The 14,588-nt window shown below is 36.7% G+C and overlaps 2 protein-coding genes across 3 annotated transcripts in view; one reads left to right on the forward strand and one right to left on the reverse strand.

Moving 5' to 3' along the window:
- Positions 1 to 1,224: 1,224 nt before the first annotated feature.
- On the reverse strand, positions 1,225 to 8,510 carry mplkip (M-phase specific PLK1 interacting protein). Its single transcript, XM_088919060.1, has 2 exons — positions 8,012 to 8,510; positions 1,225 to 2,882 (listed from the first exon to the last, which is right to left on the reverse strand). Exons 1-2 carry the CDS (start codon positions 8,399 to 8,401, stop codon positions 2,682 to 2,684), a joined length of 591 nt encoding a protein of 196 aa, XP_088775186.1. The 5' UTR covers positions 8,402 to 8,510; the 3' UTR covers positions 1,225 to 2,681.
- A 489-nt stretch (positions 8,511 to 8,999) lies between these two features.
- The window catches only part of sugct (succinyl-CoA:glutarate-CoA transferase), a 204,487-nt gene continuing 198,898 nt past the window's right edge, over positions 9,000 to 14,588 (forward strand). For both annotated transcript variants that reach the window (XM_088919040.1, XM_088919042.1), the window contains exons 1-2: positions 9,000 to 9,205; positions 12,334 to 12,385. In XM_088919040.1, the coding sequence (XP_088775166.1) occupies positions 9,073 to 9,205; positions 12,334 to 12,385 (185 nt within the window). In that variant the 5' untranslated portion in view covers positions 9,000 to 9,072. The remainder of the gene's footprint in view (positions 9,206 to 12,333; positions 12,386 to 14,588) is intronic.

Raw genomic sequence — 14,588 nt, forward strand, 5'->3', positions numbered from 1 at the left:
CATCTGGATTGGACTTTGAAAACCAATGGTATATTCCAAAGTGCTTAGGTAATTAATTCCAAAAATATCCCTAATTGTTGCATCTTCAAAAAGGCAGTGTATATTGTAGGATTAGATCTAGGGTGTTTTTGCAAGTGAAAGACAGGTACATCTTTCCACAGGTCACATCAGCAGCACAAAGGAACCTTTACAGAGTAAAGGAAAACATGCACATCTGTTAAGTATTTTATATGCTGAACAGACCTTCAAATTTATTGTTGAAGTAATAATAGCCTTAGTAATTATATCATAAAAGCAACGTAACTAGATTCACTAAATTAGATACTGCTCTGGAAAGCAAATGGCATAACTGGTTGGAAACAGAATTATTACTAATACAGCTGAGAGTTGTCAAACGTTTTGTCTTTGTGGATGAAGAACCCATTTGTTTCCAAAACAAAATCAAATATATTTCTACAGTAATTTTAGCATTTATTTATAAGTCTGAAAATCCTAAATCCACAATCCTTACGCCTAATGAAGACATGACTGTCTAGAAATGTCTAGAAAATGTTTTAGATTTCAATATAATGTAGAACCTAAGGAAATTCCACCTTGTAGGTATACATTTTTAATATATAAGATTTCAGCATAGAATGATTACAGTATGTCACTGTCAATGAGTTCAAACAGCACAATGTTATGAACTGTGTTAATTATGTTAAGGCCTTAAGCAGAAAATCCAATTTTCTTTATATGGCGAGGATAATTTAGTTCCTATACCAATTAATGCCAATTAAAAGTCCACTAGACAGACATCTGCAACACTTAACTATAAAAACATGGTTTAAAGAATAAAGTTCCTTGCAACTTTTTCTCCACCACAAAGACAGAACTCTTGCTAGAAAAGATTGTTTTCCTTAAGCTGATTTTAAAACCTATTATGAGAATTTTCTAGAAATTTCCATTAGGATTGTGTTGATGACAACTCTTGTCACCGATCGTATTCAATACCCTTATCAGTAAAACCAAAAGCACAATGACTACTCTTAAATGTGAAAGATCAATATAAATTTCACACCACGTAAAGGCCTCTCTGTTAATAACTTAAAAGAGCAAATGTAATGAAAACAGAGATCACTGCGTTTTTACTTGAAAATCACATTGCTTCACTCCAAAATCAGCACTGAGCTTGTCCTCCCCAACCTCCTGATTTACTTCAACAAAATACAAGGAGCCACTGTCTGTCTTTGAAAAGGTCTGCTTTATGGCAACAGCTGTTGCCTTGCAGTTTCAGACCTTTTTGAAAAACAATGTTTACTGAACATCACATCTCGACGGCAAACGAGGGTAACAAACAACAGTCCAAGATGATACAGTTTGATTTAAAAATATATATATAAAAGGAAAGTGATAAGAATAGTGTGGAATCGTGTGCCAGACCACTTTGAAGCCTTGAATGAGAATTTTCCCCTATAAGAACTCTTGGTTGGTCATTCATAATTCAAGCCCTCAAACTGCCGAAACACAAGAATCCACACAAAACCTCTACATATAAAACAAAATATGCTGACATACATTTATATGCTCTACAGCAATATTCTTTTTTTTACTCAGATGGTTAAAAGAAAAAGAATACAGAAGATTTGACTCAATTTCTAGTTTTCAATCCTTTTCTTAAAATATTTACAAATAGAAAAACCTGAGGGGGTTACAAAAATTAGGTAAATGGTTGATTCCTTTTTTTAACACACATGAAATATTTACGAACGTACTGCAGATTAGACCAGTTCAACAACGTTCTTTAAGGGATGTCCTTATTTACAGTGCTTCTGTGACAAACGGTCACAAAGCTGTCTTGTCATTTGCGATACACAATTTTAGAAACGATCAAAGTTGTACAAACATCCATTAGAGTTCTTTTTTATTTTTTTTCCCCAAAAACATTCAGTAACAAAATAAAATGTTTAACCCTTTAACAGAGTCTGGTGCCAGATATTTATGGATTAAATTTAAAATAAATGTAATCTGGACACCAGAATTAAACAGAAAGAAACAATGATAAATAATGAACCCAATATGCCCATCACTGGGCACTACGGCTACAGACATCATTTAAGCTTGTCAGTTGGTTTACTGACAAAATTATACAATTTCCAAGGAAAAACTCTTACAACCAATGTTTTGCTTCTTTGTGTTAACAGTGATCGAGTCAATATTTTTGAAAATGTATCCCAATTCGTGTTTTCAATTCATATGATAAGAACAATTCAAAGATGGGTTATTATTTATGACCTTTATTTCTGCAAAATCTGTTGCCGGTCAAAGTTGTTTCAGCCAGCCTGTTAAGGGGTCAAACAGTTTTGAGTAAAAACCAGGCATTTATCCTGTTTGTATGCAAAAGAGAGGTACTGTGTAGAAAGAGCTGCTGCATTAACAGTCATAGACTGATTGCTGGTGATTCAGGAATACTTCAGTCAGATGTACTGGAAGGCAGTTTTTAAGAATTATCCCAACACCACATACTTACTCCCTTTGGCAAATACCCAAAGCAGGTTTTTTTTTTAAAAAAAGAAAAAAAACAACGAATGTTCATTTTGCTGCGTCGAAACAGTGCATTTTTGAAGTAAATCTCTTTAAAAAAAAGGAAACGATGCTGCTTCTTAACTTGCTCTGCCACAATAAAAAAAGGGGTCTGTATATTAACTGAAATACCTCCCTTTTCTACCAGTGTTTGATGCTCTCTCTGTGTTGTACTTCGGGTTTGTGTCAGTGACAGTAACTGGCTGTAGGCTAGCCCAGGGGTCCTCAAGCATTGACGGTCTGTAATACTTTTCCACATCATTAGCCACCCTCTCCCTGCCATGCGCAGAACCAAACGGTGTGGATGTCCTGGGTGAACCCTTCGGGAGAAAATCATCATGTGAAGAAACATTTTAATCAATTGAAACTGATTTCAAAAGACGACAGCTAGGCCTACGTCAGCTTTTGTTAGCCGTTTATTCATTTAAGGTTATAAATCTGTATAGTTTAAAAAAAGCATCTCTAGAGAATTAAGCACATAGTTCCAAGTTCAGAGCTTTGCAATTATTAATCTAATGCCCAAACATACAGAATAATGTCAAATGATCTTAAATTAAATACCCTATAGATGTGATGTAACATTTCTTTAAGTGCTAGCATTTTAACACTCATATAAAGCATTAAGTACTACAAATAAAGGTTTCAGTAAGATTTATTCTATCATGTACAACCATAGGTTTTTGCCACTGCATGAAAACTTCTTTCCAAGTTGCTTACACTGCAAGTGGCATAGAATGTAGCAATTTAAACAAACTTCGAAGAATAAAAGAGAAAATCCAAAGACTCAATTCCAGAATAAAAATGGGCTTTTTACCATGTTATCTGCAATTTTGAAAAGGGTTATATTCCATTGACACATTTGTTTTAAAAAAATTGCTTTTTTTAAAAAAAGTTTTGATGGAAAATCCTAAACATTCAAACTGCAGCTTGGTCAACACTTCACATATTATAGAGGGGATCTTTGAGCAGGCTGCGATATTAAAAACTAATACCTCTTATAATCCACTAGTAAAAATACCGTTTGCAACTGATTAATGAAGGGTAAATGACCTTTAACCCAACACTATAACACTGAAAGTCTCAAACTTCCCTGCCTATTAACAGTAACTGAAGGATATGTTCAAGCTTCAGAGACCAAGCAAAATTAAAATGGTGAACAAAAGCGAGAGATTTCATTCATAACGAACATCCTTACTGTTTCTGCTGCATCAGCGTGCTTTATTTCTGATGAGAGGAAGATTTCACTTTGGGAATCTGGACCCTCACTGGGTAAAGTATTTGAGAAGGAATGTAATTTAGATTTTTGGGATGCTATAAAGGATAAGTAGGGGTTGGTTATTACATTACAGGGAGCTCTTTGAACAGAAGATAAGGGGATACTTACAATAAATTCTTACTAAAATTGCAGGAAAATCGGTACAAGCTATGCTGACCAAAAGGGGTGGCAATTCAAACCACATAGCTTACTTATTGCTAGCATCTTATTGATGAAAGGGTTTGAAACCAGCTGTTTCTTGAAGCTTCCAAAAGAATCTGTTCAACAGCATGGCTGTCACCAATTTTTTTTAATATCTCCTCCTCTTGATTTGCACTTTTATCTGGTTCAGATAAAAGGAAACAAGTTCTTTTACCGTAAGAGTGGCTGGAACAGTCTATTCAACCTAATGGTTGTTTTTTGTACATTGGAGATGAAGAAAAGACTGGACAAGGAGTTAACATCAGTTATCCCATCAGCCCCTGTTGTCTTGCAATCTTTTGCTTGTGATATTCAGATGAAATTGCATTTAGGTACAGGAAATCAATAAGGACAAGGCCATTAAGAAATCTAACTGACTTCTATTTAGATTATCTAAAATGAAATAATTGTCCTACAGTACATCTAGACTATGTAGTATTGAACATACTATAGGTGATAGTATTTTAAAATGAGCTTCGGACAACTTTCCACGTGCACCAGCTTTCATGTTTGAACTGACTGCATGAAGTGTACACTGTACAAACAAACGTAATGAGTTTAAAAGATCGATTAGTGAAGTTTTGGCTTGGATTGTTGAACAAGTAGGATGACAAATGTTTATTCCTACACATTTATGCAGCATTATAATCTCAAACCTTTAACATTGGGTTTCCTTCCAACTTACAGAATGACTTTAGTTAAGTCAAGTTAAGAAGTTAAGATCCTAAGTACATAAAAATGTATGATAACACAGGCCACTTGGCTTATCAACTCCTCGTATTTCAGCAAGAGAAATTATTCTATTGATTTTGATTGTTACGAAAGCTCACAGCAACATGAGACAAGAAATGCAATGGTGCTTCATAAATAAAATTTGATTTTTTTTTTCTTGCTGCATTCTATGCACTGAGGATGTTCTGTGTAAGTGTTTCACTGAAGCTGGTGTGGCAGAAACAGTTGGATTATTCAACATGCATAAAACCTTAGAGTGATGTATGCTTCTAATTATTTTTACAGTAAAAAAAATTTAAAGCTTTAGTTACCTTCTTCACTCTGATTCTCATTCTGATATCTACAACTGCAAATCTTAACATCAGAAGCATGTAATTTTTCCTAAAAACTTGCTTTTTTGGTGCTTCTAAAACCCAGCTAACACTCTTCTTTTGGCTTTTATGACAGCTGAGCTCTTAACCACCTTCTTAAACTCTTAATTGAACCAATGAGTTTTAAACTTTTTTGTCTTAAACATTTTAAAGATTATAAGTTAGCTATAAAATTTATTAGCCACTCAGAAACTGAGTGTTTAACAAAAACAATTAAAAAAGTTTAAGGAAATAATTAGCTTTATCACGATAGAGCTCTGTGCAATAACCAGAAGGGAGACTGGTATACTGAGAAGTGACTTTGGCTTTAGATTAAATGGATCCTGAGAGCTCAACTAGAATACAGTACCAGTATGCCTGCTCATTGGAAAACTGTGCACCCCCAATAACTTCTAAACCACCGAGCTGCAGTTTGAAATCTGCCTACTAAAATACCAGCAAAGTTCTTTAAAATCTGAAATGGTAGTGTGCTAAAAAGGGATGATGTCGTTTTACTCATTAAATGACCCACAAGTTTTTGAGTGAACTATAAAGCCTGAAAAATTAAATGAATAATTTGCTGAATGATGCCCTTATTTATTCATTAGATTTTATGGCACTACTAAAGATTCCTTATGTAGCATAAATCACACATATCTAACTCATGTAATATGCAACCCCCTCTCCCCATGAACAGCGGTCATGTTTTACCACCACTTTACAAAGCCCCCTTAAAACACTTTTATGATGACACTCCCAGCCCCCAATTTAATGTTCTTTCAAGCCATTACGACTTGCAGTTTAAAAAGAATATTATACGATAGAAAACTATTCCGTTTGAGCTCCATTTTAGCAAACTTGTGGTATTCTGTTTCAAATTTAACACAATTCTTTTGAATGAAATTCTCAGTCAGTAACAACCAATAGCTTTCTTTAATCAGTATAAACTTCTACATTGTTTTAATCCAGAAAATCAAGGCTTGAAGGCATACACAGTTGTTGCAGTTGTTCAAATCCCGTAACATATTTGAGATGCCTTTCGTGCCATTATATGTTGGGACTCTCCACATCTTTCAATTATCTGCAGTGTCAATAATGGACATCCCTTATTGGGAAAGTTGAACTGCAGAGCTGTACTTTCTGACTGAACTACCCTGTAACTGCTTTTGGATAGCTTTTCTCAATTGCTGACTTATACTGTACTCTTTTGTTAGCTATTAATAATAAGGCAATACTAAATGGAGTAGAGCAGTGGTCCTTATCTCTGGTCCTAGGGCACCCCTGTGTCTGCTGGTTTCTTTCCAGCAAAGGTAATCGCCGATATTAGGCCTAACTAAAGCCTTTAATTTATCTGCTTGCTTGGTTGGACTGTCAGTTACCTGTTTCTGATTTCATTCCCTGGTGTAAGAAATAACCTACATCAGCATAAAATACTTTAAGCGGCCTCTTCTCAACTTAAAGAGTCTGATGCCTTACTTTTTGTCAAAACAGCTCTTAGGTGATCATTTGCTGGGAATAACTGAATAGGTGAATGAGAGGAGCTATGACACTCAGAAACTGGCATAGTGACAATTACAATATCATTCAAAGTCTCTAGAACTGAAAGCAATTAAAAAAAAAACCGAAAACCCTGAAATTAAGAAGCTGACTTGGACAAAAAGCAGAAGGCACAGGGATCCCAGAGGACCAGGGATGGGAACCGCTGGTGTAGAGGAATAGACAAGACTCCTGTGAGTTGCAGTGAAGCAAAAAAAAAAAAGCCAATACATTTAAACTGAAATCTACCCATCTGTCTACATTTACTCAAAATGAGCTAATAGACATCGACTATCATGTGCCTACAGATTACTTACACAGGAACCACGGAAAAAGATAATCCCACTGTGTAATGGGAATGGCAGAGAGCTAACTTTCCAGCACTTTCCAAAACTATCAAACAGCATCGAAATGCCAAAATATCTGTAAGGCACTAATGGGTGACCATTTAAATTTGTCATTATGGGAATAATTCTACAAAACTCAGCATGACCTCACAAAACATTTCACTACAACATTTGAAAAAAAATAAAATCTTGTTTGTTCAATACCACAAACTTGGACTTTAGCAGCCTGTCATGTAGGCAAGTTTTAAGACGCTGTCCCAATTATAGGCATATTCAAAACTACATCTACACTTTCATTTGACTGTTTATTGTGTGCTTTATTACATGTGCTGGTGGCAACTACATCCTGTTGGTTCCTGAAAACATGCTAATCAACTGGTCACTCTGAATGGAGAGCCTAATGATCATTCATTATTTGGGGGTAAGACTGTCTTGAGCTTCGTAATGTCCAACAGAAAGCTAAGTAACTAATGTAAAAAATGTGTGAACAAACAGAAACGTAGTTCTGGCACAAAGTGCCATAATTAAACTTCTATTCTGTTCAATTTCAAAATGACCACAATGAAAGATTATAACCTCAAACTAAAATGACCAATTACAATTCCATTCTTTTTTCAGGATTCATTTACTATCTGCTCCCCATTAATTGGAAATAAACTACAGATTTAACAAATTACAGAAAAGTTATTGTACAACGTAAACACACCACCACAAAGGACAATCTTGCAGTCCTAAATTTGACACGTTCTCACGTTGAAAAACAGGAGATATCTTTATAAAACTAAATTCATAGCTAGTTACAAACCGAATCGTCAGGTTTGTTGACAATGAGGTGATAAATTAAATAAACGTATGTCGTAAAACCCATTTTACCCGCATCTTACAGTTTTAAAGACTGAACTGCTGTAGTGCAAAACGTGAGAAAATACCTAGTAGTTCAATTGCGCTAGTTTAATTAAGATTCAATATTACTAAAGTTTTTCTCGGTTTTTTATAAATAAATAAGGCTTTAAAGCCCCAATTATTACCTGATAGCCCGCCTGCTGTCCGGGACTGTGCTGAGGGTGGAAGGGGGATTTTTTGTAGGGAGGTGTGTACCTAGGGCTCCCTCTCCTCGGTGTCTGACCCGGGGAAGGACTATGAAATCTCCCTCTGCCTCCACTCGATCCCCCTCCGCTGTTACCATTATTGCTATAAAATGGCTTCGGCGGAGTCTGGGGAGATTTCCCCGAAAACTGGCCGGGCCTAGGACTGAAAGACGGAGACGCAGCATTAGCAAACCCCCAGAAAGGAGGAGGCAACATGCCGGCCTGTAAGGTTCCAGCGTGATCGTATCCTGGAGAGGGGCTGCGGAACACCCCGGGTCTGAGGCCCATGCCGCCGGTTGGAGAAGGGTGTCGGAAACTCGGTCTGTACATTCCAAACAAGACTAAAACGACCTAATTAACCCCTAAACTTAAAAAAGTACACGTAAGACGCGTATAACAACAGCACAATCAAGCAACCACCATATTGTACTGTAACAGGAAGTCCGACGGTCCACGATCCCACTGCAACTCACTCCGAAAGGAAAGGTTCCTACGCGCACCAAGACCCCATCCTCTATCCTAACATCTTTTTAGAGCACCGCGAATCAAATGGAAAAAAGCCGAACCGGTGTAATTTTCACAATATTAAGCAAGTCAAGTTGTACAATGTGTTATTAATACCTGACGTGCGTAACTAAAACAATTATTTAGCACGTTATTCTGGAAGACACGAATGTACACGTTGAAGTTTGTGAAAGTACAGTAGCTGTGCATCTATAGATTACTATATATAAAGATGGAAATACGGTTCAGTTTAAGTATATTGAGTTTCAACTATATTCCACATTTTAGTTCTGCAGTTCCAAAAAATCAACATCCAGAAGAAATCTGGTTGAATTAAAATGCTAGGCAGCATATGACTGCACTATTTCATTGTAGACGGCTGCGGCATGATTCTCGACTTGCTCGGCTCTTGCCTGTGTCTTTCCGGTCCTGTCTGTTTTACAACGCTGTTTCCCACTTAGCACGCCCCATGAGTTGTGTGCAACGCACCGGGAAAGATGTCGGGAATGTCAGCATTTGCGAAGATCTGCTCGGGATGTTTGCGGTTTAAATCTGCGCTTCCTTCACGGCTTCGTCAAATACAGCGAGAATGCCCGACCAGCAAGAGGCTGCTCTCCTATATGCAGCCAGGTATCTTCATGCATCATGGGCTACGTCTACCAGAATAGAGTAATTTGTAATGTATATATTTTAAAGCTCACTGGTACATGAGTCTAAGGAGCTTTTCCTCAAAAGTAAAACTGAATTTTGCTGTATGCGTTTGTAAAACTTCATTTAGGGTTAAGAATAAAATGCATTTTTTTATATTTAGTGAAGTGACCTAAAATTTATCAACGGCTGAACTTTATCCGCTAAGAGAGCAGAGGTGCAAGGTGCAAGGTGCAGTACGTACTGTAGAGTACCTGTAGTGGTGAAGTTAGGCTATTCGTGCTGTCTTACGGCAACCAATACGATTAATGCGGTAATAAAAATATTAAATGTTTCCATAACTGTTCACTAACGTAGACAGGCTCATTTCTCATATATTTCAGACCTTTAGAGTCCTTTAGAGTGCACGCCTGGTGTAAATATCAACAGACCCTACTTCCCCTACTGTTTTAAATGAGCCGTTTACAATCATAAATTTAAAAAAAGGCTTAAAATAGCAGGATGCATCTCTGAAATATTGATTCAATATCCTGACAAACCGTTAAGCATGCAGTAGGTCCCTGTGCTTTTATTAGGTTAATCCTTAACTTCTGGTTCGTAATTTCTACCACATCCATATGAGAATATGCTTTTGCCGTATATGAGGACGACAGACATTGTTAAACTACACCAAGAAATAACTAATGGGTATACTTTATTGCTATATATATAAACGAAAACTTAGGTGGGTAGCTGCGTCAGCATGTGTAGGCTGCAAAGGAGCAAGTAATAGGTTTATTCCATGCTGAAAAAAAGAAGAAAGAAAACACAACGTTTCGGCCGTGGAGCCTCACACCTGAAGAAGGCTCCACTGCCGAAACATTGTGTTTTCTTTCTTCTTTTTTTCAGCATGGAATAAACCTATTACTTATTCCTAAACGAAAACGTATTAACTTCCTCTAAAGGTAAAACATTTTGGTCCTCAAGATACCCCATTCCTTGTTTGCACTTCAAAGTGTGCTCTGTGTATTCTGTGATACTTAGTGTATCAACTGTCTATATATGAGGATTCATTCTAGATCATCTCATGGGATGTTAAAATCGGACAAAGGGAGAGACCAGCACAGAATTTCAAACCCTGTTCTGAATAAGTATAGTAGTTCAACCTTTAGACTAATTTGCTAATGTACATTATTTTGTCTTTCTTCAGCTCATACTGTAGCTCAGTATCCTATCTTCGCTGTGCTCATGCTGGCAAGACAACATTGATCAACACTAGTAGGCACAATGCAGCAGAAAACCTCAAAACCTGTTGTTTTCAGAGCTGTCCATCTGCATTTATGATAGCACATGCCAATTAATTGAACAGTTAATTTCCAAATAAGTTGGTGGGCCCTAAAAGCACTCTTCTTGGTCTACAATTAAATAACAGTGAATTATGGGCATTTTGACAGTATGCTAAACCTAAGATTTTCAGCTATTGTCATTTTGTTTCACGCACATAGTAAAAACTAAAGATGTGGTTTCAACTCCAAATTTGCAAACTTCTGCATTATATTTATCTATTTCATCATAAAGTTCTGAAGTTTACATTTAAGAAGCTTAATGTTCCGCATCTCATTAGGACAAAGTGTTTTTTTTAATTGTGCTGGCAAGACTGAATTGATATTACTAGATTCACACCTTGATGAATATTTTTGTTCTTGAGAATCATTTATTTACTGTACTATTGTTAATAAAATACCAGACATCCTACTTGTCCTACAATATTTCTGGAACCTTGGCAATTAATTGAAAATTAGCTAATACCAAATGACAAATATATTTCAGAATATATACTGTATATGGGATGAGCTTTAGCTTCGTGTACATCACAGATAAACATTTTGAGATATTCACAGTCTACTCACTACACACTTTTCAAGCCTATCGATTACAAAGGTTATCCTTTATGTTAATATGTTTGTTTCCTAGTATTTCAAGCTGAATATGCTTTAGTTCTCAGAACTGAATTGTAAAAATGCTGACCTTATTTTTTTAACATGCTTGGGTGCAGTGCTGTTTATGAAATTTTCAAAATAATGTTTGTAATAACATCACAAGAAAAACACATCAATCAGTGGTACGCTTATGTCATGTCATTTACCAAAACCCTTTATACCATACGGTGTTGTGGGAAGCCGGAGCCTACCCAGCAAGCAATGAGCACAAGGCAGGGTACACCTTGGACGAGGCGCCAGTCCATCACAGGGCAAGAGCAAGCCAATCAGACATGGGGACAATTTGGAGGCCACGGTAAAGGCTTAGGGGGGAAATGTGGCCGGGATAACTCCCTACTCTTATCGAGAAATCTTTAATGACCACTGAGAGACAGGACCTCGGTTTAACGTCTCATCCGAAAGAAGGTGCCCACTACAGTATAGTATCCCAGCCACTATCCTGGGGCATTAGGACCCACGCAGACCGCAGGGTGGGTGCACCCCGCTGGCCCCACTTACACCACTTCCAGCAGGAACCATAGCTTCCCAGGGGGTTTCCCATCCAGGTACTGACCAGGCTCAACCCTGCTGAGCTTCAGTGGGTAGCCAGTTGAGAGCTGCAGGGTTATATGGCTGTTGGCTGGTAAGCCTACTGTATGTTTTGTATTATATTGGATAACCATAGGCTTATTGAGGATTGCATAATAAGGGTTTTAACTTCTAATAACACTAACATTCTTGGAGGTGATAATCTAGAGTTTCTAACTAGAAGACAATTATCCAAACTACTCAGAAAATCCATATGGTGGTAATATGTATTGTCAGTATGTTGAAAAATTAAAGAAATGTTAAGGAAGTTTTCTCCTGAGCTCCAACCCTACTTTTGTAGAGGTGGGTTGAGTTAGAAGCTGCACACATGTCCTAATCTTAGCCTGGTTGCCTGCCCAGGGTTGCCTGCCCACCGATGCTTTTCTATTAGAAATAGTATATCAATCAGCAACAGACTGAGTTTGAAAAAACACCTTGCAATGCCTACATCACAATTCATTTGCCAATGTGATGAGCATAATAAATTTGTTTCGTTTGACCTAATGAAGTAAATTAAAGGAGGTATTGGTTTGTAATATTTTACATATTTCTTTCTCCTTGTAGGACAAATGAATGTAAAGCCCCTTGAAGGGATCAAAATTTTGGATCTCACAAGGTTGGTTTCTTTTCCTATTCCTGTGCCATGAAGCTGTGTACCAACAAGATTTTAAAGACTGTTGTTGCCCAGGTCTGTGAATGTGGACTTATGAACTGCAGGAGACATTTGGCTTCCAGTTTACATTGCACTGTGTCTATATGGCTCACTGTTGCTTTTGAGATCTACAATGTCACTAATCAGTGTTTGCTAACCAGATAGAGCAGTACACTGACCATTCTAATTCTGCACCACAAGCTTTTTTTTTCCACTGTAGATCTTTAATAATGCTTTGCAATGAATGGCATTGCTCTTCCATTTAAAAACACTACATTAACTCTTTAACAGACACTGCCTGAGTTCCAAAATATGCTGTTTTGTTGTCCTTATGCATTTGGAATTATTCTAGATTTCAGAGATATCTGTAAATATAATTTGTGCATTTAAATGTGCCTACTTTGAGATGGAAACAATTGGTGCTCTGGTAACTAGTATTAAGGTGTGAGTGATGTGTGGAATGTCGCTTTAGAATCTTTTCACATTCTCATTTGGAAGAAAAACGTCTATTGTACTTCATAACAAAAATAACTCACAGTGAAAATAAAAAAAACAAAACCCAAGTACTATATTCTAGTACTATAAACAAAAGTGGTTACAAACACAAAAACATACAAAAACATGAGCTCACAGGAAAGGAAAATGGAAGTGAAATGATTTTTAAAGGTAAATGAAAATATTTGTCCATTCTGTCATGATTTTCCAACAGAGACTACAAACTCCAGAGAGCTAGGAGCTTTGATACATGGGTTTAAATACACAGTGTATGGATCTCCCTTGAAACATTGCCTCTGTCTTGTAAATGATGTTTTGCTTTGATTGTGTATAATTACACCAGCTTTTATCACTGCTCTAGCCGCTACCTTGCAAACTGTTTATGGAGTTCAAGTGTATTTCTGAATGCAAAATCAATATGCATGATTGCCATGATGTGCAAAACTTGATTATGTCTGAACTATTAATAAAATAATTCCTTACAATCCTCATTGTAATGATTTTTACATTACAATGTCCTATGAAAGGTTCACAAGGGTTTTTTGGCCCTGGGTTGGACGTGTCTTGTGGTCCCATCTGATAACTGATAACAGTATCATCAAGGCCATACAGAGGCAGGGACCTTTCCACCTTACAGCCTGACAGGCTTGTCCCCTGTGGTTGTACCCCCTTCTCAGCCTGGTGGCGGCCTCTGAGGCTTGTGAACATCTTCCAAATCAGCGAAACTGAAATATTAAAATGACCTTGCTTCACAGAATTTATGCCCTCACAGGCATGCACAACTGTATAACTAACTGCGCTTCTGTCTTTGTAACATCCATGTCAGTAATGAACTTCATTCTGTTTTCCAAATCATGTTGGAGACTGAAACTGCTTTATGCAGTATCATGTATTTTAAGCAAAGCAATCATCTTGCAAGACGATCAGTTTTGTGATATATTTTATACTTATATACTGTATGTAGTGTACACTTTGTTTAGCAGCCTATGAGGAACCATTTCCAGTTGATATCTGTTATTTGTTTTGGAGTGTTGTGGATTTCTACCTTTATTTCACCTTCTTTTCATGGTGAGTTATTTATTGCAATTGGTGTAGACATGTCGACGTTTCGTGCAGATTCCTTGTGTAGTGATTGGTTTATGATTTCTCACTTTTCATTGACAAGTACTTTTTAATTATTGTATGAAAATCGCGTATTATGGTAAGGGAGCAAATTCCAAAGTCTGATACTAATTGGCACCATGAAGTGTCTAAAAGTGTTTTATTTGATAGCAGTTAGCAGATAGGGTTCCATATTTTAAAAACATGAAAAACAGAGCAAATATCTGTGCTCTTTAGATATACAGCACAAAGTGGGACAGGAAGTTTATTTCTTACATAATTTGCAAAATTGCATCTGCAGATGATATAAATTGGTGCTACAAATCCAATGCACTTAATATACTCATTTAGCAGTCTAATACTGCTGGGTCCCATCAGTTTTTGTATATGCTCTGATGCTATTTTTTCTCCTTTGTGTTCATTGTTACATTTTTAAGAAGAATGTTTATATTCTTTACATTGATACATTCAGATGCCAGAAGGTGTTTATGAAAAGCTATGTGATGCTAACATCTGAAAACTGTTCCTTACATTCTGTATCTAAACAAAAAAGGTTTATTGTCTTTATGAT

Source organism: Atractosteus spatula, chromosome 6 (assembly GCF_055471065.1).
Source record: "Atractosteus spatula isolate fAtrSpa1 chromosome 6, fAtrSpa1.hap1, whole genome shotgun sequence".
Classification (NCBI taxonomy): Eukaryota; Metazoa; Chordata; class Actinopteri; order Semionotiformes; family Lepisosteidae; genus Atractosteus; species Atractosteus spatula.

Coding starts and splice junctions, on each gene's coding strand:
- mplkip (XM_088919060.1), bottom strand. CDS start 8,401: ATGTACAGACCGAGTTTCCGACACCCTTCTCCAACCGGCGGCATGGGC. Junction 2,883..8,011: donor GACAGCAGGCGGGCTATCAG/GTAATAATTGGG, acceptor TTTCTCCCGAAG/GGTTCACCCAGGACATCCAC.